Source organism: Drosophila serrata, unplaced genomic scaffold (assembly GCF_035046125.1).
Source record: "Drosophila serrata isolate PLE 108 unplaced genomic scaffold, ASM3504612v1 contig_293, whole genome shotgun sequence".
NCBI lineage: Eukaryota > Metazoa > Arthropoda > Insecta > Diptera > Drosophilidae > Drosophila > Drosophila serrata.
Window position 1 is genome coordinate 2,987,489 of NW_028257191.1, and position 21,753 is coordinate 3,009,241.

The 21,753-nt window shown below is 45.8% G+C and overlaps 8 protein-coding genes across 10 annotated transcripts; 4 read left to right on the plus strand and 4 right to left on the minus strand.

Moving 5' to 3' along the window:
• Nucleotides 1–40: 40 nt before the first annotated feature.
• Nucleotides 41–3,190, minus strand: spidey (hydroxysteroid 17-beta dehydrogenase 12 spidey). The gene is made up of 5 exons (XM_020952767.2): nt 2,532–3,190; nt 2,045–2,091; nt 1,207–1,282; nt 784–1,124; nt 41–728 (listed from the first exon to the last, which is right to left on the minus strand). The coding sequence occupies exons 1-5, from the start codon at nt 2,695–2,697 to the stop codon at nt 393–395; spliced, it is 966 nt and encodes a 321-aa protein (XP_020808426.1). The 5' UTR covers nt 2,698–3,190; the 3' UTR covers nt 41–392.
• A 679-nt stretch (nt 3,191–3,869) lies between these two features.
• Nucleotides 3,870–8,566, plus strand: dpr14 (defective proboscis extension response 14). Of its 2 annotated transcripts, XM_086836793.1 has the most exons (6): nt 3,870–4,178; nt 4,427–4,838; nt 4,985–5,431; nt 5,487–5,664; nt 5,817–5,953; nt 6,012–8,566. In XM_086836793.1, exons 2-6 carry the CDS (start codon nt 4,757–4,759, stop codon nt 6,173–6,175), a joined length of 1,008 nt encoding a protein of 335 aa, XP_086692919.1. In that variant the 5' UTR covers nt 3,870–4,178; nt 4,427–4,756; the 3' UTR covers nt 6,176–8,566. The 2 variants fall into 2 exon arrangements, with proteins under 2 accessions (XP_086692919.1, XP_020808424.2); XM_020952765.2 differs by lacking the exon at nt 3,870–4,178 and having other exon boundaries at nt 4,267–4,838.
• Nucleotide 8,567: 1 nt separating this feature from the next.
• Nucleotides 8,568–10,506, minus strand: bys (Bystin). Its single transcript, XM_020952830.2, has 5 exons — nt 10,180–10,506; nt 10,003–10,120; nt 9,101–9,896; nt 8,922–9,041; nt 8,568–8,860 (listed from the first exon to the last, which is right to left on the minus strand). The coding sequence occupies exons 1-5, from the start codon at nt 10,306–10,308 to the stop codon at nt 8,710–8,712; spliced, it is 1,314 nt and encodes a 437-aa protein (XP_020808489.1). The 5' UTR covers nt 10,309–10,506; the 3' UTR covers nt 8,568–8,709.
• A 332-nt stretch (nt 10,507–10,838) lies between these two features.
• RpS6 (ribosomal protein S6) lies at nt 10,839–12,478 on the plus strand. 2 transcript variants are annotated; one of them, XM_020952831.2, is made up of 3 exons: nt 10,839–10,880; nt 11,114–11,318; nt 11,794–12,478. In XM_020952831.2, exons 1-3 carry the CDS (start codon nt 10,875–10,877, stop codon nt 12,327–12,329), a joined length of 747 nt encoding a protein of 248 aa, XP_020808490.1. In that variant the 5' UTR covers nt 10,839–10,874; the 3' UTR covers nt 12,330–12,478. The 2 variants fall into 2 exon arrangements, with proteins under 2 accessions (XP_020808490.1, XP_086692920.1); XM_086836794.1 differs by having other exon boundaries at nt 10,839–10,874; nt 11,107–11,318.
• Nucleotides 12,479–13,016: 538 nt separating this feature from the next.
• On the minus strand, nt 13,017–15,917 carry p115 (General vesicular transport factor p115). Its single transcript, XM_020952829.2, has one exon. The coding sequence runs from the start codon at nt 15,712–15,714 to the stop codon at nt 13,174–13,176; it is 2,541 nt and encodes an 846-aa protein (XP_020808488.2). The 5' UTR covers nt 15,715–15,917; the 3' UTR covers nt 13,017–13,173.
• A 63-nt stretch (nt 15,918–15,980) lies between these two features.
• Nucleotides 15,981–17,658, plus strand: LOC110184269 (uncharacterized). Its single transcript, XM_020952734.2, has one exon. The coding sequence runs from the start codon at nt 16,096–16,098 to the stop codon at nt 17,656–17,658; it is 1,563 nt and encodes a 520-aa protein (XP_020808393.2). The 5' UTR covers nt 15,981–16,095.
• Nucleotides 17,659–19,142: 1,484 nt separating this feature from the next.
• On the plus strand, nt 19,143–20,998 carry LOC110184271 (glycolipid transfer protein). The gene is made up of 4 exons (XM_020952736.2): nt 19,143–19,348; nt 19,450–19,505; nt 20,385–20,642; nt 20,719–20,998. The coding sequence occupies exons 1-4, from the start codon at nt 19,219–19,221 to the stop codon at nt 20,884–20,886; spliced, it is 612 nt and encodes a 203-aa protein (XP_020808395.1). The 5' UTR covers nt 19,143–19,218; the 3' UTR covers nt 20,887–20,998.
• Nucleotides 20,717–21,639, minus strand: LOC110184273 (uncharacterized). Its single transcript, XM_020952738.2, has 2 exons — nt 21,509–21,639; nt 20,717–21,450 (listed from the first exon to the last, which is right to left on the minus strand). Exons 1-2 carry the CDS (start codon nt 21,623–21,625, stop codon nt 21,034–21,036), a joined length of 534 nt encoding a protein of 177 aa, XP_020808397.2. The 5' UTR covers nt 21,626–21,639; the 3' UTR covers nt 20,717–21,033.
• Nucleotides 21,640–21,753: the final 114 nt, after the last annotated feature.

Consider the following 21,753-nt stretch of genomic DNA (forward strand, 5'->3'; position numbering starts at 1 on the left):
TTAACAAATCTGAATCCCCTCTTCGAAAAAAGGAACACACTTTTTGTTGTTAAACAGAAACTAGATGATATATTTATCTAATTTATGTATGGCTTACACACAGTATTAATTTCTTGTTTACATGTGTCATGGCTGTGTGCTGCGACAGTTGTGAATTTCCAATGTTTAATTTAATGGCAAAGAACTAAGTAGATTTAGTTCTTTATTTGTGTAATGTTTTCTTTTTGGTATTTAAGCCTTCTTTTGTTCTGTTTGTTCGTATGACATGCGGTGAGGTGACACATTGTAAGCTGCTACCAGCCGGATTCCCCACAAGCCCAGCCCCAACCTCCGACTCCACTTAAATGCCTTCTCCTCCAGCGGGGAATGCTATAAAGGCAGCATCGGCCCTCCTATTGTTCCTTGGTTAGACGACGCAGTGCCCTCTTCCGGGTGCCCAGTATATTCTTAAGCACCACGTTGCGAGCGAACTGCTCTCCGAATACCGCCTCTGTAAGGTGAATCACCAGCTGGAGCAGTGCATGGGGAAGGTAGCCAGCCGTCTGGCCAGCAATTCCCAAAGTGGAAAGCGCGGAGCGCACATACGTCTCCGGTGAGGGAGCGAAAATGGTGGCCTTGCGGATCTTCGACATGTTGGTGGCCACGAAGCCTGGCTGCACGCTTTGGATAAGGATGCCTTGATCCTTGTACTCAGTCTGCAGATCGTCGCTAAACTTGTTCACAAAGGCCTGAAAAAAACGCGACTTAGCTAAGATTCGAATGATATTTAACGACTTCTCTTACCTTTGTGGAACTGTACACGCTTAGCAGGGGATTGGGAATGACGCCAGCTGTAGAGGACAAGTTAATGATCACGCCGCGACCCTTTGCGACCATCGTCGGCAGGACTAGGGCGGTCATGTGTGTAACCGAATGAATATTAGCCGAAACTATATTGCGCAAGAACTGCGGATCAGCCTTGTAGCAGTCGAGGAAGTACTCGGGATGGCTGTAGCTGATACCCACGTTGTTGACCAATACACCGATATCCATGCCTTTGATCTGGTTATTGATCTTTTCGTAGATTTCGGCACCTCCGGTGAAGTCCACATCGATTACACGCACCTCCACGTTATATTTATCGCCTGAAAGTATGCCGCAGAGCGACAGGAAAAGTTAGTTACAGTCATTAACTTAGCTAAGGGTTGATGGTAGTGGTGGACATACTTATCTCCTTGGCAACTCCATTCAACTTATCCAGTGATCTACTAATCAGCACCAGCTTCAGTCCCCTACGAGCCAGCTGAAAAATGAAATGAATATAGATTATTAATATTATATTTCTTATTTCTTAATAGATTTAACAAATTAATCTGGAAAAATTCCTTGGGAAGATATATTCCTGATTATATTTACCGACTTTTGGCTGATCAAAATTCAAACTAAATGTATAGTAACCACTGTTTAGAAAGAAGCTATCATGGGTGAGGCCACATAATTCCGCGTGGACATTGAACCACTTTCCGTGCGTTTGACGCGCGGCGAATGCTAATGCGCTAAGGCGGCTTCAGGCGGGGCCCTCTCTATACTCCAGCTATAGGTTCGTTCATCCACTTGGACAACACGTGTTCCCTTAGCTGGGTTCTAGCTTCGATTGCTTCGAGTGGGTGACACAAAATACATAACCGGGAAGTGCCCGTTTCCAAATATAACAAATAAAACCTAAACTGCAGCGACTGCACTTTGTAAGGGCAAATAACAACAAAAACTTAAGAAAATAAAAGTGTAAAGGCTGCAAATTTAGCAATTTGCACTCAGCAAACACTATTAGGGAATTTTTGTGACTGCCAGTAAGACTGGAGATCGATTTCAAAGTGCAGATTCACTTGGCTAATGCATCGACTCTCGACGCCGATACCGGCGAGCCCAATGTACAAGTCATTGTGGGCGACGCGCGTCCGCTTAATTCGGTAATTACTCATTAATTTTTTGTTTGGCCGTTTCCCCTGACATGTCATTAATCCGCCGGACTTTGGCCAAGATTGGGTCAGCCCAGCGTACGTACCTCCTTGGCGTAGGCCTTGCCAATTCCATCGGTGGATCCAGTGACAACTGAAAATATATACAAGTTAATATAGCACCATAGCCAGGGATTGTACCAGAGGTTATCAGTGGGCTAAAGGGGCGTGGGCGCAGGTTTCTTATCACTCACGGGAAGCATAAATGTTAACAATTTAGGTGATTAGGTCCCAAATTTTCTTCATTTCTATTTAAAAAGTGTACACCTTTGGGAAATATTAGAAATTCATGAATTTCTTAATGATTTTTGGTATTCAAAACATAATTAAATATTAATTATTTACTAGAAATGTGAAAACAATTGGAATGCAAATATTTGGTATTACTCTGTACTCTGTGGTATGTTTTCAAAATACCACAGGGATTACAGTTAATTGAGGTTATCTCCGAATGTTTATTTATTCGTAATTATTTCTTGTTTCTTAGTTCTTCCACCTTTACACCCTTTGAAAACGCCACTCGTACGTACTCACCTGCCCACTCGCCCATCTTGGCGAGATTCACGGAGGAGCCAAACACCTTGGGTCCCACCACATTCGCATAAATCCAGGGCAGGACCTTGCGAAACACCTGCAAGCCCACAATGCCGATGGCCAACCCGCCGAGCAGGCTCAGCACACGGGAATTGTTCTCCTCCATTACGAATTTTACCGATTACTGGACACTAGATGGATTCGTAGCCTATTGCCTATGCCGGCTGATTAGTTTCTGATTCTCCGTTATTCTGCTTTTGTCGCACACTGCAACCGCTGCTTCTGCTTCTACCTCTGCCTCTGCCGGCGTTGTCGCGCTTCTGCTATGTTTTTTGTTCGCTTGTGGTAGTAGTTTTCACACTCCCTTCGAATCGACAGTGATTTTTGATTTTTGCAGTTCGTCGCTCAATGCCTGATTAATATTCAAAAGGCATTTAGACGCCGGACCAAAGGAGAAACAAAGCAGGAGGAAAGAAAATAAAAAGCAAATGGAAAAAGCGATTGAACGTCAATTGTCAACGGCGCGGCAGAGAATGAAACGAACGGTTCTTTCGCGTATCCGTGTGCCCTATGCGGCCCGACTGCGTGTGTGTGAGAGCGCCTGCTGGGTGTGTTGTCGTTGTGCGTCCGCTCGTGTGTATACGCGCCACTTATGTCATTCCGCTCCCGATTTTCCACATCGCACCACCGCCACCCGAAGCGGGCGATAAGGGCGGCGGCACACACACATACCCACACTGCCTGCAAAAAGTAAACATACCAAGAACCGTTATGTTGCCACTGTAAACGGAAGCAGAGAAAACGAGCAGATGCGCTTAAGGTATTTATGCAAAGTATACTACTGGTAAACAGCAGTTTAAAAATCTATAAAAATGTTGTAGTACTTAAATAATCTTTAATTATACATTTATCTTTACAGTTAACCCAAAGTACGGGTATGTTTCGTAGGCAGTGTTGGCAGTTTTATGCTCTCACCAATACACACCAACCACCGAATTACTATAACTGCACATGCGCAGGAAGCATGAATTAGTGCGATAAACCATTTAATTTTAGTTAAATAGTTGCTCGCACAATTAAATCGTTTTGGAAAAATGCCTGCAATTGTGAACTAACCATTCCAGCTTAATTAACGGCTATTCAAAGTTAAAGCGAGATGACGATAGAGGCGCCATGTTCGAGGACCCTCAGCTGGTTATCGATAATCCTCGATTGCTATCGGTTTTTGAAATTTTCATTCAAGTCAGTATGAAATAAGTTAATTTTACACGAAATTTGAATATATTTACAGAAATTAAGTATTGGGCATAATGGCATTTCTTTCTTTTACATTTTTAGTAATTGTTTGAATGAAATTGAAAGACGGACACCTACATAGCTTAGTGGGTGGAAATCTTTGGCTATTGGAATTTGCCGAGAGAGAGAGATGCTGATGCTGGGCTTTCCGGAGCGCAGTCAGTAGCGCAGCAGTTGTGGGTGAGGGAACAACAACGTCTACGGCCCGACAAAGGCAACTATACGGCCGTATTAATAGGAATCCCCGCCGAACTAAATCCACATTTGCGTTGCTAATCGCAGCTACTTTAACTATTTAAACAAAGCGCCTCTGGCATAGGTCCGGATTCTGGGATAATCAACACTTATAAGGTGAGTTACTTTGCTGTTTATTTTGGACCTTATTGCGAGGCTTGGAGAATGGCCAGGATAACAGGGATGCTGGCCATGCGCAATGCATGCCCTGACCTACATTCGCGCTTATTGGCCATCCAATGGGGCAGCCAGGGCCAGCAGCAGCCGCAGCAGCAGTTGCAAAAAGATAAATACACACGCAACACGAGCTTGTTAATAAAAGTGTTTTCCTTCTCGCCTTTCTTTCCTCCTAAAAAAAAAGAAAGAAAATAAATAGGAAAAAAAAGAAAGCTGGAAAGTGGACAAATCGAAAAGAAAACAATTGGGGAAATGGAAATGTGAGTCCCGGGCTGATTACCTTATGTGTGTTCAGCAGTATGTCCAATATACACTCAAGTTGCCGCAGCGCAATCGATAAGCAGTGAAGTTTATAGCCTCCATTAGCAATCAGCACGTCAGCTATCCCCGAGTCCACATCCGACTCAATTGGCCATGCAGTGGGACGCTGCTGATGCAGTTGGATCGATATAGAACAGATTACGGGTGCATATCCTGCCACCCAGCATCCCGGGATACTCACATACTCCGTTGCAGTGATGAGATCGCGGCTGTTTTGGATACTGGCAATTATATACTCCTCGCTCCATCACATCGGATCGGGCTCCACGTCGACCACATGTGAGTTTACCTATGTTTTCTACTTAAACGTTGTAAACTTTATTATTTTTTAAATATTTAAGATAACAAACTTTTCTTTAATTATTTTAAAATCAAGACTTATATTTAATTATTTAAAACATACTTGATTTCAACTCAAAATATAGTAAAACGACCGCGAGCTGGCGACCCCTTCGACACGTTCCCAAAGAACTTCTGGCAGGAGTTCTCGTCGCCGTTCACCGACACGCCTGAGGATGAGGAGCAGGAGGTCACCGAGACGACCACCCATGAGCCGTTCCCCTTCTTTGCCGACCCGTATACCACGCTGAACATCAGCACCCAGCTGTCGTCGAGCGTGTATCTGCATTGTCGGGTTAACGATCTCCAGGGCAAGACGGTGTCGTGGATGAGGCGACGCGGCGAGGATCTCACATTGATTACCTTTGGCCAGCACACGTACAGTGGGGATTCACGATACTCGCTGGAGTTCGAGGAGCCCAACGACTGGAAGCTGCTCATTCAGTTTGCCAACGAGCGGGATGAGGGTCCGTATGAGTGCCAGGTGTCCTCGCATCCGCCGCTTGTCTTGCTCGTCTACCTAACGATAATTGGTGAGTTGAGTTTGATACACTTTTTAATTCTTAATTCATTTTTGCCTTTATTCAGTTCCTCACGTGGAGATCCTCGACGAGCGGGGCTCGGCCACGCCGGAGAAGTACTACAAGGCTGGCAGCACTATTGAGCTGCAGTGCGTCATTTCCAAGATTCCGCATCCCTCCTCCTACATTACCTGGCGGCACGGGCTGCGGCTGCTCAACTACGATACCAGTAGGGGTGGAATCAGGTGAGATTTATATAAAATGCTCCATAAAATCTATTCTGCATGAGACGCCAAGATATAGGCCATGGTTTTTGCCTTGTTTTTGGCTTCTGCCTGTAGGTTAGATCCCTGAGGGAAAAAGACTTTAAATCTATCTATATTTCCCATATATTCAGTGTCAAGACGGACATGCTCCCAGGACGAGCGCTAAGTCGTTTGTACATCGCCAATGCCAACCGCCAGGACACCGGCAACTACACCTGCATGCTGGGCAACGAGATCACGGAGACGGTGGTGGTCCATGTGCTAAACGGTAAGTGTTAGATACCATAAAGAATTTACGAACATAATTGGGTATCCTTTGACTGCAGGTGAGGAGCCTGCTGCCATGCAGCATGCCAATGGAACCCGCAACAAGGTTGGCGTCTCCTCCACCACAATGGTTGTGTTATTTCTAGTGTACGTGTGCTTGTCCGGAACAGGACTGGAATTGGGATTGGGCTTGGGATCACCGGGTCGTGGTCTAAAGCGATGATGGCGGGGCGGCGGGATCCGGGGATCGTAGATTCCAAGATCGTTGCCGCAGACAGATAGGTAGAGAGAGATAGGCGCGCTGGAAATGCATACACCAAAAGAATCTTGTCCAGGATTGCATTTTCGACTTTTACTCTAATCATGGGTTGTTTAAAATAACGATACATAGCATAAACCGAAAATATTAAGCTTAAGTCAAGTGTATTTATAAACCGAGTATCGAAAATCGAGATTCGAGCAAGACATAAGTGAAGGAAAACTTGTACTAGTAAGGGCGTACGCGAATTATATAGATGAGAACTTGATTTTGCAGTTTTTAGCGCTAGACATAATCTTAATATTACCATAATCGAATCAAATCGTATTACCAAGGCCGTGTTTATGTTGGCAACACACACAAATTGATGATCTTATATACATGCATCAAAACGTATCCATTTTAACTCTTTGTTATACCTCCCTATATATTCGTAAGATCCGGATCTAGCCTATGCGTATATATTTTTTCGCTTTAACACCGCCCTTCCAAAGGTCGTCACATTCCCCCTGGTTCACATTCCCATTGCCTTTCCCCACACTTGTGTGTACACCTCCGATCCAAGGCCTTGTTAAAAAATGGTTGTAGCTTCTTGAAATCAAACAGCATATCAGTTGGGATCATTCTAAACGTAATAATAATAACGCTAGCCAACGAACAAGAACATTTAATATGTTTGCAATTGACTTGGAAGCATAAGTTAATGTAATCAATTGTTTAATTGATTTAACAAGATAGTTTCGATAGTTTTGAAATAGTAATAATCATATTATTTCTATTATATTTGTGATGTTATTTTCTTTATTCAAACTTTGAGTTATTCTTCAATTTTAATTCCCTTTAAATATAATTAACTAAATCTTGAGTTAAGAGCCTGTTAGATATCGAGGCTTATATTACCTAATATTATTTACCAAACCTAAGCATAGAAGTTCTAAATTTAGGTATTAATAATAAATAATTCCAAGTCGATTGTTGTTCGCAAAAAAGTGTAATCAACACTTGTCATATAAAAACTCTAGTTTCATCGTGTCAATTTTTCATTTCCTGCCGTAAATCGACGGTAATCGGTAATCAAATATCGGTAATCAAAAAAGGTTGTTAAATTAAAATTAAAGAATTAATTCGGAGCTTGATCAAAACTTTAAGTTTTTGTTTAAGTTGAGTTGAGTCCCAAAAATAAAAACGTAGGACAAAAATGTAGAGGAAAAGGGCGCAGGCTGATGATGATGATGTGTAGAAGAGACCTTAGAAAAATGTTTAACGTTAACATAAAAAGAAACCAAAATGAAAAACAAAAACTGTGCCATTTAAAATGGATACATATCGTTTAATTGTTGTTAATTCGGTTGCGGAACCAATGACCATTTTTGAGGCAGACGATGACTTTGACAGACAGAATGTAATTGTATATTTGTATTTGTATCTTTTTGGAATCGAACGGTTGCGTTGCCTCCTCCAAAATTCCAACACAACTCGGACCAATGGGTAAAAAGTATTTACTACTTGATTGTTTTGATTGAGAACGGCCCTAAAAACCGAAAACCAAAACCAAAAAGCACTAAGATGAATTCAATTAAATGATAAAATAATTAAAAAAAAAACACGAGATCAAAAACCAGAAGCGAATGAATAATATATCTATATATGTTCCACTTTCCTTTCTCTCCTTTGTGGGTGCGCGGTGAGGACCTATCATAATACAATTATATATCAATTCACTTTGGCTTTAGCTTCAAACTATATTTACCTATCCTTCCCTCTATCCGCCATATTAACCATGTTAGCACTACTGACGGCTTTCCAACTATTCCCTATTGCTTTTCCACATCGATCGGTACACTCTCTTTACAAATGTATTAGGAAATCGAAGCGTATAGCATAAATACTAATTTCAATGGTCCAGTGTAGTTATTGTAAATTATTCAAATTGATCCTTGATCCCTGATCCTTGGAGTATGCCCTTAATAAATAAACACACAATGAAAGCAAGAACCCTTCAAGCAAGGGAGAAACAAAGCAAAACAAAACAAAACAAATGTTGGAGTGAGATAATGAAACAATACTTAGAGACTAAAGAAAGTGACGAAACGAAAACTTTTAGAAAGATTTTGGTTACAGAATTATATTTAAAGTAATTATTATATATTTAAAATTGAGATTATAAAAGCAAAACATAATGCATAAATACATAATGTATAACGTGGGCGTCCGAATTCGAATGCGACGGCCCCCAAAACGAAACCGTCATTGTCAAACAGAAAAAAAACAAAAACTACAGATTAATGCAAAATTGTATAAAAAACACACACACACACATTTGTTTTTTCTATTAAAACATTCAAAACATCAAAAGTGCTTTTCATTTAAGCAATATCCGCAGGAAACGCACCTCAATTGGGCATTCACTGCACAATATGCATAATATAGTTTTATTTACATATATTATTATCATTAAATATTAAAACAATATCATTCCTTAATTAGTCCCTATGTATTTAGCCATTGTATTCCACATCGGCATCTGTGTACATCTTGGCTGGCTGTCCGGCCAGACCATTATCCGTCTCCATCATCTCGACATCGCGGCAGCTGGCCGCCTGCAGCTCTCTCCTCACATCGGCGGTTATCTTGAAGTGGGATTTCTTCCTGCAATCAAGCGAGAAAGAGTTTAGTCTAATGTGTAACGAAATTCAAAAGATGTACGCACTTTAGGAGCTGGAGGAGAGCATCCCTCTGTTCGGAGGATATATCATTCTTGTAGCGCTGGGCAAAAGTGAGCAGACTCTGGTGCCATAGCACTGGTAACTCCCGTTTGTCGTTCTCGAATCTGTTTGGGATTACAAGTTAGTAATTGGGATATATAAAAGCACTATACAAAAAACTCACCTGAGGAAGTGAAAGACTGCCGCGTCGACGACACGATACGGCAGGGCATAGCGCTTGTCCAGGAAGTAACGGATAAAGATCGAGTTGGCACCCGAATAACTCATCTCGCATATCTTCAGCAGGCAGGCGGAGGAGTGCAGCACGGGTATGGAGCTGCGGGCCACCACGCTACCAAAGATAATAGCCTCGCGTAGCGTACAATCTCCGGCCTCCAGCAGCGGCAGGATGATACCCTTCATGAAGGCGGCCGGCTTGAAGAGAGCACGCTTCAGGGCATTGTAGAGATGCATATTAAGCTTCTTGTATTCGCAGAGATCGTCCCGAACGCGTGGCAGCAGCACTAGGTTGTAGAAGCGCTGGGCCATCGCTTGCGAGAGCACTGAGCAGAAGATACGCGTGCCCTGGAACATGGCAGCGGCGCTCCAGTTGTGCGGCTCCGTTAGGAACAGGATCTGCTCCCAATTGCGCAGTTTCGGTATGATCTTGAAGGCCTTTGGAATTTTGCCGCTGCGATAGCGCTTTAGCACATTTCGAACGCCCTCGTACATCTCCTTCACCTTGGGATCGATCTCTTCGATCTTCAGCGATCCCTCGTCGGAGATCTTTGTGTGTATGTCTGCCTCCTTCTCCTGGATCTTCTGCATGATCATCTGGGAGAGGTGCAACGTGCGCTTTCCCTCCTTTGCCGGCTGCTGGAAGCGCTCAAAGGCGGCCACATCGTCGGCGTCCATGTCCAGATCGGCCATGAAGTCCGTCTCGGTGACCTCCTCATCCTCCTCCTTGGCCATGCCATCGCCTGCAAAGGAAAGTAAATATGTTAATTATGATTTTCTATATTTTCTTTCACATTTATCTAAGCTTAATATGTTACTGCCTTTTAGACGAACTCTTGTTGAACTTACTCAAACTGAAGTTGACTTTCTTGACTGACACCAAACTGGGGAAGTTCTCCTCGTCCAGTTCCAACTGCTGCCGCTTGGCCGCGGCCAGAATGTTCTGACTGCTCCTGGCATCGAGGTTCTGCAAGGCCACATGTCTTGGTTTAAAGAGGAAATGCTGATTTAGGATATGGCTCTTACCGGTGACTCTTCGGCCCGCATCTTGACCTTATCCTTGGTCTTCGCCTTGGCCACCTTGCCCTCGGTTATCTGCTTCTCCAGATTCACGGTCTTGATCGTGGCCACATTGGCCTTCTTCGGCTTGCCCATTCTGCACCGTTTTTATCGAGAATCAGTAGTTAATTATTAAATTAAAGCTATATTCTCTAGTTATAATCGTTGCACGTGTTGTGACAAAGCAATTGCGTTGCCAGCTGGTCAGGCATTTGAAAAACAAAACACAGTTCTTTTAAGTCTGGCAGCACTGATACAGGGCTGATGTTTCGATAGCTCGGTATACTTTGGGATGGCTGATATTGCGATACCGAAACTGTGACTTCCGTGACTTAATACATTGGCAGTTAAATTGTTGAATATAAAATTATTAACTTAACGAAACGATCGTTGACTATTATTCTATTTAGGTGAGTTAACCAATCAACTAACCTTCTTATTGAATAAGTCGAAAGATACAATGTTATAACGCAACTTATTTTAACGGCATTCAAATCTGCAACAGCTGGTAACCGTGACCACAACTATCGATATCTCGATGTTCGAGCGGCCCAAGTCCCGTCACTACTTCCTCTTCGCGTTCTTTTCCAACCCTGCGCTAGCAGCAAACAGACATCGGCCGATTCTTTTTTTTTCTGCGTTGCCTGAAAACAGACGACATCATGAAGGTGTGCAAAAAAATTGTGAAAATATCTCGTTTAATTCGGCAAACAGCTAGAAATATTGCGAAAAATCGAAAGAACACGCACTAACGCGACGAATCGTTATGTTTGCGGTGAAAAATAACCAGTGATTGCGTTTGCAGCAATTGATGACAATTTGCTAGCGGCGCTCGTAATTTTTTTTGTGTACAACCAAATGGCAACATCTACATTGTGTGTGTGTTTCTGTGTGTTTGCAGCTCAACGTTTCCTTTCCCGCGACGGGATGCCAGAAGCTGTTCGAAGTTGTGGACGAGCATAAGCTCCGTGTGTTCTACGAGAAGCGTATGGGCCAGGTTGTGGAGGCCGACATCCTTGGAGATGAGTGGAAGGGCTACCAGCTGCGTATTGCCGGTGGCAACGACAAGCAGGGCTTCCCCATGAAGCAGGGTGTGCTGACCCACGGTAAGTTGGACGCTAATCAAAGGGATCTGCTGGTTTTAGGTGGTTGTATATGTATGCCAAACATTGTATATGCAAGTTATATCAACATTGAATAGTTTGATACCTTCAATAAGCTTTGTGATCATTCTTTATGTATTCTTTAACGTAATGTAAATTACGGTTGCTAACATTGCTTAGAAACAACTAGAAACCTAACCTTAACGCGATTTTCAAGAAATTAGCTTGATTAGTGCTAAATTACATATGAAACATATTAAATATATTTAAGTATCGAGTAGTAATCTATGTTCCATATCTTAAAGCTGTAATCATCTTGTTAAAATGTGTATTTGTATGTTAAATGAAGTAATTAAACCATTAAAGCTGTAGCAAACATGTTTAGGCCTGTACAACTCCCAATCTGCTCCCATTGATGGCCATGTGCTTTCCTCACCTGAAATATCTTGCTAACGACCGTTTATTTCCTCTCCAACAGGTCGTGTGCGTCTGCTGCTGAAGAAGGGACACTCTTGCTACCGCCCACGTCGTACCGGCGAGCGCAAGCGCAAGTCTGTGCGTGGTTGCATCGTCGATGCCAACATGTCCGTGCTGGCTCTCGTTGTGATCAAGAAGGGTGAGCAGGACATTGCCGGTCTTACCGACACCACCATTCCCCGTCGCCTGGGACCTAAGCGTGCGAGCAAGATCCGCAAGCTGTACAACCTGAGCAAGGAGGATGATGTCCGTCGTTTTGTGGTGCGTCGCCCCCTGCCCGCCAAGGACAACAAGAAGGCCACCTCCAAGGCCCCCAAGATCCAGCGCCTGATCACCCCCGTTGTGCTGCAGCGCAAGCACCGTCGCATTGCGCTGAAGAAGAAGCGCCAGACGGCCTCCAAGGAGGCTGCCGCCGACTACGCCAAGCTGTTGGTCCAGCGCAAGAAGGAGTCCAAGGCCAAGCGTGAGGAGGCCAAGCGTCGCCGTTCTGCTTCCATCCGCGAGTCCAAGAGCTCCGTTTCTAGTGACAAGAAGTAAATTGCCGATGCCGCTTTCAATGCGGAACCCAAAATTGTCGTCGTTAAAGCAGAAACTGAACGTAGATCAAATTCCAACGGTCTACGCATTGAGAAAAGAAGTTTTGTAACCATTTACGTTTAATAAATGTGAGAATATGGTATACAGTGTATGATATAGTGTTATTTCACCTTTTTTTTTCTGTGTTCAAAGTCAGGCCAAGTGCTTGCACGTGTTAGTGGAAAGCCGAATGCTGTGTGAGTTTCCATTCTAACTCAATAGTGTTTACTTTTTTATCTGGAAAAAGGAGGAAAAACCCCTATCTCTATCAAGTTTGATTACAATTCCCACTGTATTACCTCTACCCCATTAATTCCTTGATCTTTGTTTATTTTATTTTAAATGCAACAATTCTACTGACAATGGTTTTGCAAGTCGAACAAGTTTCTTAAGTTGGTCTAATTAAACCTCAACATGAATATATCTATGAAATCAAGTAGATATCTAATTAATGCCCTAAAATAATGAGAGTTTAAAAAATAAATCCAAGACTACATATTAAATTTTCCCAGAAGTTGGTTCGTTCTCTTGGAGAGTAAAGGGATTAACAATTTGTTTTTAAACCAAATAGAGCGAGATGGCAGCAGGAGAACCTGTCCTCTCTCTCTGTTTCCTGCAAAGCCCGCCATAAAACGAATTCCCTTTCGATTTCGAGCTAAGACATAGATATATTCATCCGTACATAGGTAATGTTATACATAGATATATAAATAAAAAACAAGTAGAATGTGTGTAAATAAGATGTTACGAGGCTTTCGTGGCGGCAGTTCCAGTCCAAAATTACATGGTCAGCAGGCAGGGATCCTTATCTGCTGGCGGTGCCACTGGGAATGGGGCTCTCGTCCAAAGGAGAACTAACAACAGGCGCCTCGCTGGAAACTTGATTTGGATTAGCAGCCGTCGTTATCGTCGATATTGTCGTTGTCGCCTCCTCGAAACGCGTGAGCTTGGCCTCCTGATCCGCCAGCAGCTCGAGCAGATCCTCCTGATCCTTTTGCGTGGCGGCCAGAGATTCCTGCGCAGCATCTGCCCTTTGCCTTTCCGTCGACAGCTGTTGGCGCAATGTCTCCAGCTCCTTGGTCAGACGAATGTTCTCCGCAAAGTACATGTTCGCCTGGTAGCGAGCAGCATTCAGTTCCTCCTCGCTAGCGGCTGGGGTCTCTACCGCTTGGCCTTGGCCCTGCACATTCACCTGACCGGTTGCCCCCAGCTGGGCCTTGAGTAACGTGTTCTGGTCCGAGAGCTGCGCCTTCAGGGTCTGCTCCTCGTCGAGTTTCTCCTTCAGCTTCGCGTTCTCGTTCTCCAGCTCTTTGGAAGACTGCTGCAGCGTCTGGATCTGGGCATCCATGCCACGGATTATCCCCTTGTACTGGGAGACCAGAGCCGAGGCCTCCGAACTGAGTGTGAGCTCGGTTAGCTCGATGCCGTCAACATCAAAGCCGCTAACCAGCTTAGCAATGAGTGCCTCCAGTCCCTTGTACAGTTTGCAGTACTCGTAGTCCAGTAGCAGCTCGCCCGCGGACTTGGCACGGATCTGCGCCTGCTTGCACGCCCGGCTGTACGCTTCATGGCGCGAAACTTCCGCTAGCTTGCTGCAAAAGCTCTCCTGGCCAATGCGCTTGATGATTAACTGGCTAATGTCCTCGCGCTTCTGTCCTGGCAGGGAATTGTCGTTGAACTGGATGCACAAGCCCATAAGGAAAGCGCACATGCCCTGGACGAGGAACTCGCGTTCATCATGCTCGTTGGAGCAAAGCTGGGCGGTCAGGTAGGCCATGGTGCCCTGCGTCTCCAGTAGCGCCTTCACCGCGCCCGGGCAGTGTGCCAACCAGAGGCTGAGCAGCATCAGCAGACCGACTTTGCTCTGCAACCGATACCGTTCCTGCTGCATCAGATTGGAGCACTGTTCCAGGAGCGTAATAGGGCGCTGTCCGCCGGGTGTAGCCAGTAGGACGCGCAGCAGCTCCTCCTTCAGCGCCACGTTCTCTACGAGGGTGTGCATCAGGGCGACGGCCGAGAACCAATTGGCCAGGGCGTCCGTGGAGAAGAGGCCGGTGCAAAGTAACTGTCCCGTGGATAGGGCACTCACATCCGAGGTGCTGGAAGGCAGCAGCGTCTGCACCACCGCCCGCTGACCGTCGGCATTGCGGTACAGGAAGCATTCAAAGCAGTAGAGAACGGCGCAGCGTAGAGCCAGGAGCTGCTTCTCATTGATCATGGACATTAGCAGGACAACAATAGCGGGCCTTGGTGGACTGCTGGGTGCCATAACGCGTCCCAGTTCGTCCTGGTTGTCCCGGTCGCCGCGCACCACCTCGGCCACGGCATTGATCGTTTCCGTGAGTATATCTGCCGGAACGCCGCTGCTCATGAGAATCTCGCAGAGGGCATGGAGTAGACGGGACTTTTGCATGACGCGTTGACAGGCGCTCACCACTACCTGCTGATTGCTAGGCGTGACCAGTGCCCGGACGACCTGCAGCAGGCAGTGGAAGTTGGAGACCTTCTGCGGTGACCAGCCCAGCTCCTCGGTGTCTTGGGCAAGCTCGAACATGGGCGCCAAGCGCTGGATGTAGCTGCCTTCTTTGAAGAACTGCTGGTTGCTAGAGTTGTTCTTAAGGAGGTTCAGCAGCAGGATCAGGCAGTCCTCGACGACGATGCCACCGTCGGAGCAGCCCTCTTCGCGCACAATCTCAAACAGGCGGTCAAAGGCGTTCTCAAAGGCTACGATCTTCTGGATGTTTGAGTTCCCCTTGGTCAGCTCGATCAGCAGCAGCAAGACATCGTTGCGGATGACCTCGCGGCTATCGGTGAGCAGGTCCATCAGCTTGGACACCCCCATCGGGCTGACCAGCACCAGATCCTGCAGCTCGCGCGTCTTGTTTGAGATGAGGGACGTAATTAGCTGGATTGCTGCGCGGCGTACACGAAAATCGTACTCATCCAGGTAACCCATCACCAGTGTTACGTTCTCCGGCGTCTTGATGAACATTTCCGTGAACTGCTCGCCCACGTTGACCGACACCGTGGGGTTATCGGCTTCCTCGTCGAATTCCTCGCTTGTCACCACATTGCAGAGCGTGTCCAGCGCATAGCTAATGATCTCCGCGTCCTGTCCGTCGTTCTGCAGCACTTGGACCAGCGGCGGCATGCCCTGGGCACCCACCTCGATCCGGTACTTGCGCGACAACGCCTTCAGAGCCCGGCATGCGTCGCGACGGTCCTCCAAGAGAGTGGACGAGTAGACGCGATCCACTAGCTTCTCTACCGTCTCGGCGGCACTCGGTTGCTGGCCCGGCTCTGTGCCGCCCAGCACCGTCTTAATGCCACTCTTCAGGAACTCCATGCGCCAGCTGCCAGTGTCGAGGAAGTATGTGTTTACGCCAGTGGGCTGGGATTTTTCGCGTTTACTTCCACGTAGCCTTTATGAAAACAATTGCAGTCCAGTGTGACCAGCTCCTGACTCTTAGAGATGTAATATCATCGACGTTATGATACTATCGATCATTTTAGAAATCGGTTTGTTGTGCTTTCGGTGCAGTGCGACCAGCTTCTGTCCCTTTGAGTTATAATATTATCAATGTTATCGATACTACCGATAATTTCATAAAAGAAAACGCTGTCACACTGAAAAGCTTGTAAACAAATCGGGTTTTCGTGTTTTCGGCTTTCCTCTAATTTTCGCGGTCGCGGTCGCAGATAAGTGAGATTCTGGCGCGGATTGGCAATGAGCAGCGGCGCCGCCGGCTGCAAGCGCGTGCACAGCATCGAAGTTGAGCAGCCGCTGGAGGCGGAGCGCGTGCAGCACGGTTTGCTGTTGGTCAAGGGGCGTCTGCTGCCCAAGTGCGCGACGGCGCGCCAACTGAGGGCCACTCTCGACAGGTCGCTGGAACAGCTGACCCAGCTCTCGGCGGCCGGCGAATTTAAGTTGCTGTTTGACTTGGAGCGTGCCGCCCAAGGGAATCCTGCAACAGAGACTGTCTGCCACTTGGAACTACGTTCCTGCAGCGCCGTCCGGGGAATTAACTTCAGCTATACTCCCCGAAGCAGCTCCTACAAAGTGCAACCGTTGTATCTGCTGTGCAGCGACGAGCAGAAGCCGGAGGAACAGCAGCGAGAGGTGCACTCTCTTATCGATCTCAATTTGCGCCTGGTGCAGTGCATCTACGCACACAAACTGCTGGCAGCTGGCTTTCCAAATCGCACCTTCACCCTAAACGGCGGCTGCTGCTCGTTCCGCAGCCAGCTGACCCAGGAACAGGCGCTGGCCAAGAGTGAGGACGAGCTGTGGCAGCATTTCGCTGGCGAAATCATTGCCTGCCCGCAGTGGGGTCATCAGATACGGCTCAAGTTCGTGGCCTTTGTCGGCTGCACGCGATACGACGGGGCCGGTGTGGCCGCCAGCGGTGACTCCTCCTACGCTAGCATCCGACGGCATCTCAGCGGACACGCAGCCCTAGGCGGTGGCGGTCTTGCGCTATTTGGTAGCGCCCACTTTTACTCTTGGCCACGCAGCTTCTCGGAGATTGGTGACTGTGTAAGTAGCACGGAACGTGTGGACGTGTCCCGACTGCCGGACGAGAGCAACTACAGGCGAACGTACGGCGGTGTGTATGCCAGCACTTTGGGTGCCGTGTGCCACGAGTTGGGCCACTGCTTTGATCTCGGCCACACCTCCGAGGGGGTGATGGGTCAGGGATTTGACTACCTAAACCGAGTCTTGACTGTGGATCAGCCTACGGAACACCTGCCGCAGCGAATCGTAGAGGCAGTAGGCGGCGGGGCAAAGAGAGCTGCTGGTGGTGGTGGTTCCAGTGCTGCAGGAAGATTGGGAGCTGGAAATGCTGGCAACGAGGGACCCCCAGCCAACCGTCCGCGCTTCACGAAACTGAAGCTGCAGGCAAGTAACCAACTCCTGGACAACTATCACAACCAAAGGCGGCACGACAGCTTTTATTTCGCACGCAACTGTGCTGTGATCTTGGCCAGCCATCGCTGGCTTAATCTGGACCTGGAGGAAACGTCGTCGGAGTACATCGAGCCCGCTGACATCCAGTTAAGCTGGCCCACCAAGGAGATTGTGTCCAGCAGGCCCCTACGGCTGGTCGAACTGCGTTGCAATCGCAACAGTTTGGTGGCCCACTACGAGGAGTTTGAGGTGGACACTGTGAATCGCTTCCAGCTACCAGCGTCTCTGTGGCACCTCCTGGCGGAGCAGCGGACACATTACGTATTTGTACTGACCACCAGTGGCGATACCAAACGACTTTCCTGTGATTCCTTACCATAAGGAGAAGCAGCCAGGGCAGGTGAGCAATACACGAATATTCTGAAGTGCAATAAGATTCAAATCAAGTAGTACTTAGGGGGAATTAAGTCACTCCACTTGCCATTACTCAGTGTCGATTCGTGCTTGAACCTTTGCACTTGGGAAACCTTTGAAAACAATAAAACAGAGCAATTACTGTCTGATATTTTCAAATAGGTTATAATTTTACTCTAGAAATTGAGTGCGATAAAGCAACATCTCCAGTTACTGTCTTCTAATATCCTTGGAAACGAGTAAGTTGAAAACAATATTTCCAAATTCGTTAGAGTGAGAACATAAAACAAAAAAGAACGAAAAAAAACTAAATTTTTGAAATTTTAGGCTCTCTCCTTTGTTTTTCGTTTTCTGCTTTTGCTCAAAGGAAAACCTATCAGCTAACAATTACCATAATTGAGTAAATATTTGCCTCCCTCCCTCATAAATTACCTGATTACACCTGCCCATATAATCTGGTGAGTCACGCATTTATTACCAAACACCTCTTCGGTGACGTTTATCGGTTTAGTGGTTGTCCTCAAACAGTGTGAACTTTACAGTGGAGCCAAAATGGCATTGAAAATAATAATAATCAGAGAAGATTGATACCAAAGAGGGAGCCATAAATTGAATGAATCTTAGAGCAAGCTGATAACGTTGCTAGGACGTAATCAGCTAGCCATTAATCATGGAAATTCCAAATTACTTGATAACGTGTTAGCCAGAAAGTCGGCATTTATTTTGTGTATGTCCTCAAGTTTGTTTTCAATTTATTTGAAAGCACCAGTGACTAATCACTTATTCTTAGGAACGTCAAAAGTATTAGGGAATTTTTTGAACCAAACTAATTAATTTAATTAATTTCTTATAGAATAATGAGTCCCTGGAGAGCAGCCCACTGTGTAGCTTGAGCTCTGCAAGGGGGCACACACTAGTAAATCAACCTGAAAGACAACACAAATACAAGTGTAACCCAAACCCCACATGAGCTCCAAAACCCCCAGGGACGTATGCATGGGGATACCTAGTGGTTGTAAGCAACCCTTTGTTGGCTCTTGTGCGCGCCTCTGCTTCAAAGCAGGTTTTGCTGCTTTGATCGTCAGCTGAGCTCGTTCCGTCTCTCCCACTCTCTCTCTCTCTCGCTGAGCTAAGACAGCAGCTTATTGGGGCTAAGGTGATTCCCCCCACCCCTGGAACTCTTTGCCCCACTGAGTGCGTCTTGAGAGCGTAGCATTTGTATTTTTTTCATTCTCCATTATCGATGCGACGACAGCGCTGTGGCAGCGCCGTGGCAGCGAATGGGGTTCGATAGTGAAAACTGAAGTACGGCGCTGATAGAACAACTAATACAATGCCGCATAGATAAGATAAACACACACGGAATTGAATTGATGTTCGTTCGAAAACTAGTGCCCCGCATTGATTCACCCAAATATTTTCGCACCTTCACTTCTCCGATTCGCACGCAGGTCGGCGGCAGCAGTCTTCAGACGGAACGTAGCCTGAGCGGAGCGCACATACAACATCAGAACATCATCAATAATAATGGCAGCCACCGAGGCAACCGCCGCGCGCATTCAGTTCAAGGCACTGAAGGGATTTCCGGCCAGTACCAGTGATAAGCTGGAGACACAGGCCTTCCTCGCCGCCGCCACGGAGATAGTAACTGTCATAGGTGATAGCCCACACTTATATTTATCTTAAGGGTTAAACATTTTATTAATACATTTATTTTCCATTTTTCATGTCCTCTTGCTTGAATTTCCCGATGTCCAGAGAGCTTTGGCAAACTTTTCACGCCCGTGACGAAGGACATGAATGGAAACATAAGCGTAAGCATCAAGAACTAAGGTCCCTGTGTCCATCTATCCATCATCTATCATCCATCCATTCTAAGGAAACATCAAAAATTTCATTTATATTGGTTTATTATTGTTTTAAAAGCTCTTATATTAATAATTCACAATATTCCAATTTGAATAGTTGAGTTTGTTAAAGACCTTGATATCTGTTAACTACTTGTGTGTATTTTAAAAATCGAATGAGCTCTTAAAGACTTAAATTAAATCAATGCTTAACTGTTATTGAATTTATTTTAAAAGTTTAACCTTTTAGAACTGGCAGTGTCATAAATATTGCGATTTGTCGTTGATTTAACTTGTTAAAAATTGTTGAAAACTTTAAATAAACATAGAACCGATATTTGAACATCTATATTGTATTAAATTGAATTAAATTTAATATCGTACCTTTTACACCATATAAAAATTAAATATTTCTTGTCTGCGATAGTGAGATTATACCGTAAAATTAGCAATTTGTATTCAAAACAGAGCCGGCAACAATAGTGAATTATTTTTATATAATAATGCACTGTAACTGCTTTGTCTAGAACTCGAGTTCTCTACCACATCATCGTCATTATTCAATCTTTTATTCCACTAACTATTAACAACACTTAGTTCCACAAGTTTCTTAAAGGGAATCGTAATTTCTTAACAATTCTTCTTGAGATTTTATTGAGACTATACTATAGTCTTATTATAATCTTGGATCACTTAAAATAGATTTCAAAAATTGATTACTCTCTGATTATAGACTATTTCTATTTACTATAAAATATATTCACTCTCATATTTTGTGCGCATTAAGGTTGTATTCACCCTTTATACATATATCCTTATAAATCGTTTTATTTTTCTGTTTATTAGAAGCTAACGAAAGCCTATGGGACTGATGTATTGAAATACAAGTATCTGGAGGATTTAATTGTACTAAATGTGAATGTGGACGACTTTGCGGCAAATGCGCTGCTCTGGCTAAAGCGTGGCCTTCAGCTCATTTGCACCTTCTTCGAGAACATATACAACGATGCCGGATCCAAGGAGGCACTGAAGCAGCATCTGCAGGATGCCTACGAACGCACTCTAAAGCCCTATCACGGCTTTATTGTCCAGAACACAATTAAGGTGAGTGGTCCATACCCTGCCCTGCCCTGCCCTGCCCTGCCCTGTCTTTTTCTAGCTAACAGACGTGTGCTTGCAGATCATCTACAGCTGGGTACCCACACGGAGCCAGTTGCTGGGACAGGGAGCCGCCCAGGCGGAAAACATTGAGGTGATGACCAGCTTTCTGCCAACAATGCGCGCCCATCTGGATGCCATTGATGCGCTGCTGAAGGCACACAATCTGGACGATGCCCGGAAGGTGTAACCATCACCAGTCGGGGGGATCGTGCAGCAACTTAGCTTAGCTTAGCTTAAATAGTTTATTCTACTTTATTATTTATGCCAGTGTCCAAATAAACCTCACAAGCCTTACTCTAGGCGCAGCTTGCCTTCACTTGGACTCTGCCGAGCGTCACACGCGTCGCCTCTGCTCGCTCAATGTTGCCGATTCCATCACGGACGCCGGACGCTCCTCAACCACATCTTCGTGCTGTCGTTCCTGTTCCTGCTCCTGCTGCAGCTCCCGCTTCTGACCTGCCATACAGATCACAAAGTGAATCACAGACACGATAACCTCGAGCCCTATCAGAGCAAACACTGCATTTGTGATGATGCGCAGCCACAGACTACGCCCGGCTGACGACAGGCGAAGGAAAACCATGGCTGGCAACAGGATGCAAGGCGTTACCGTAAGCAGCAGCCACATGGCGGTGGCGCCCGAGCACAGGTTCACCGAATAGCCGGCATACAGGCGCACGGCCTCAGCGGCCACAGCCAGGACGTAGGCCACCAGTAGGGACAGACCCTCCAGATTCCACAACATCTTAAACTGAGAAAAGATGATTTTGTTGAACAGGAGATTGGACCTTAGAAGATGATGCACTCACCCGAATGAGCATGTGAATCAGGTAGCTCATGGCCCACACAACAGACACATAGGTGTTGGCCTGCAGCAACATTTGGAGCACAAGATTGGCCCGATGTGGTGTCACAGAGTACGGCATTCTCAGGGGAATATGAGTATGTTCGCTGCCAAATCCAATCTAAGCCCGATTCGATTGGAAAATTTGTGGCTTTTAGAAGCGAAACTCCTTCGTTTGTTGTAATTGTTGTCGGTTGCCAGGGTAACGTC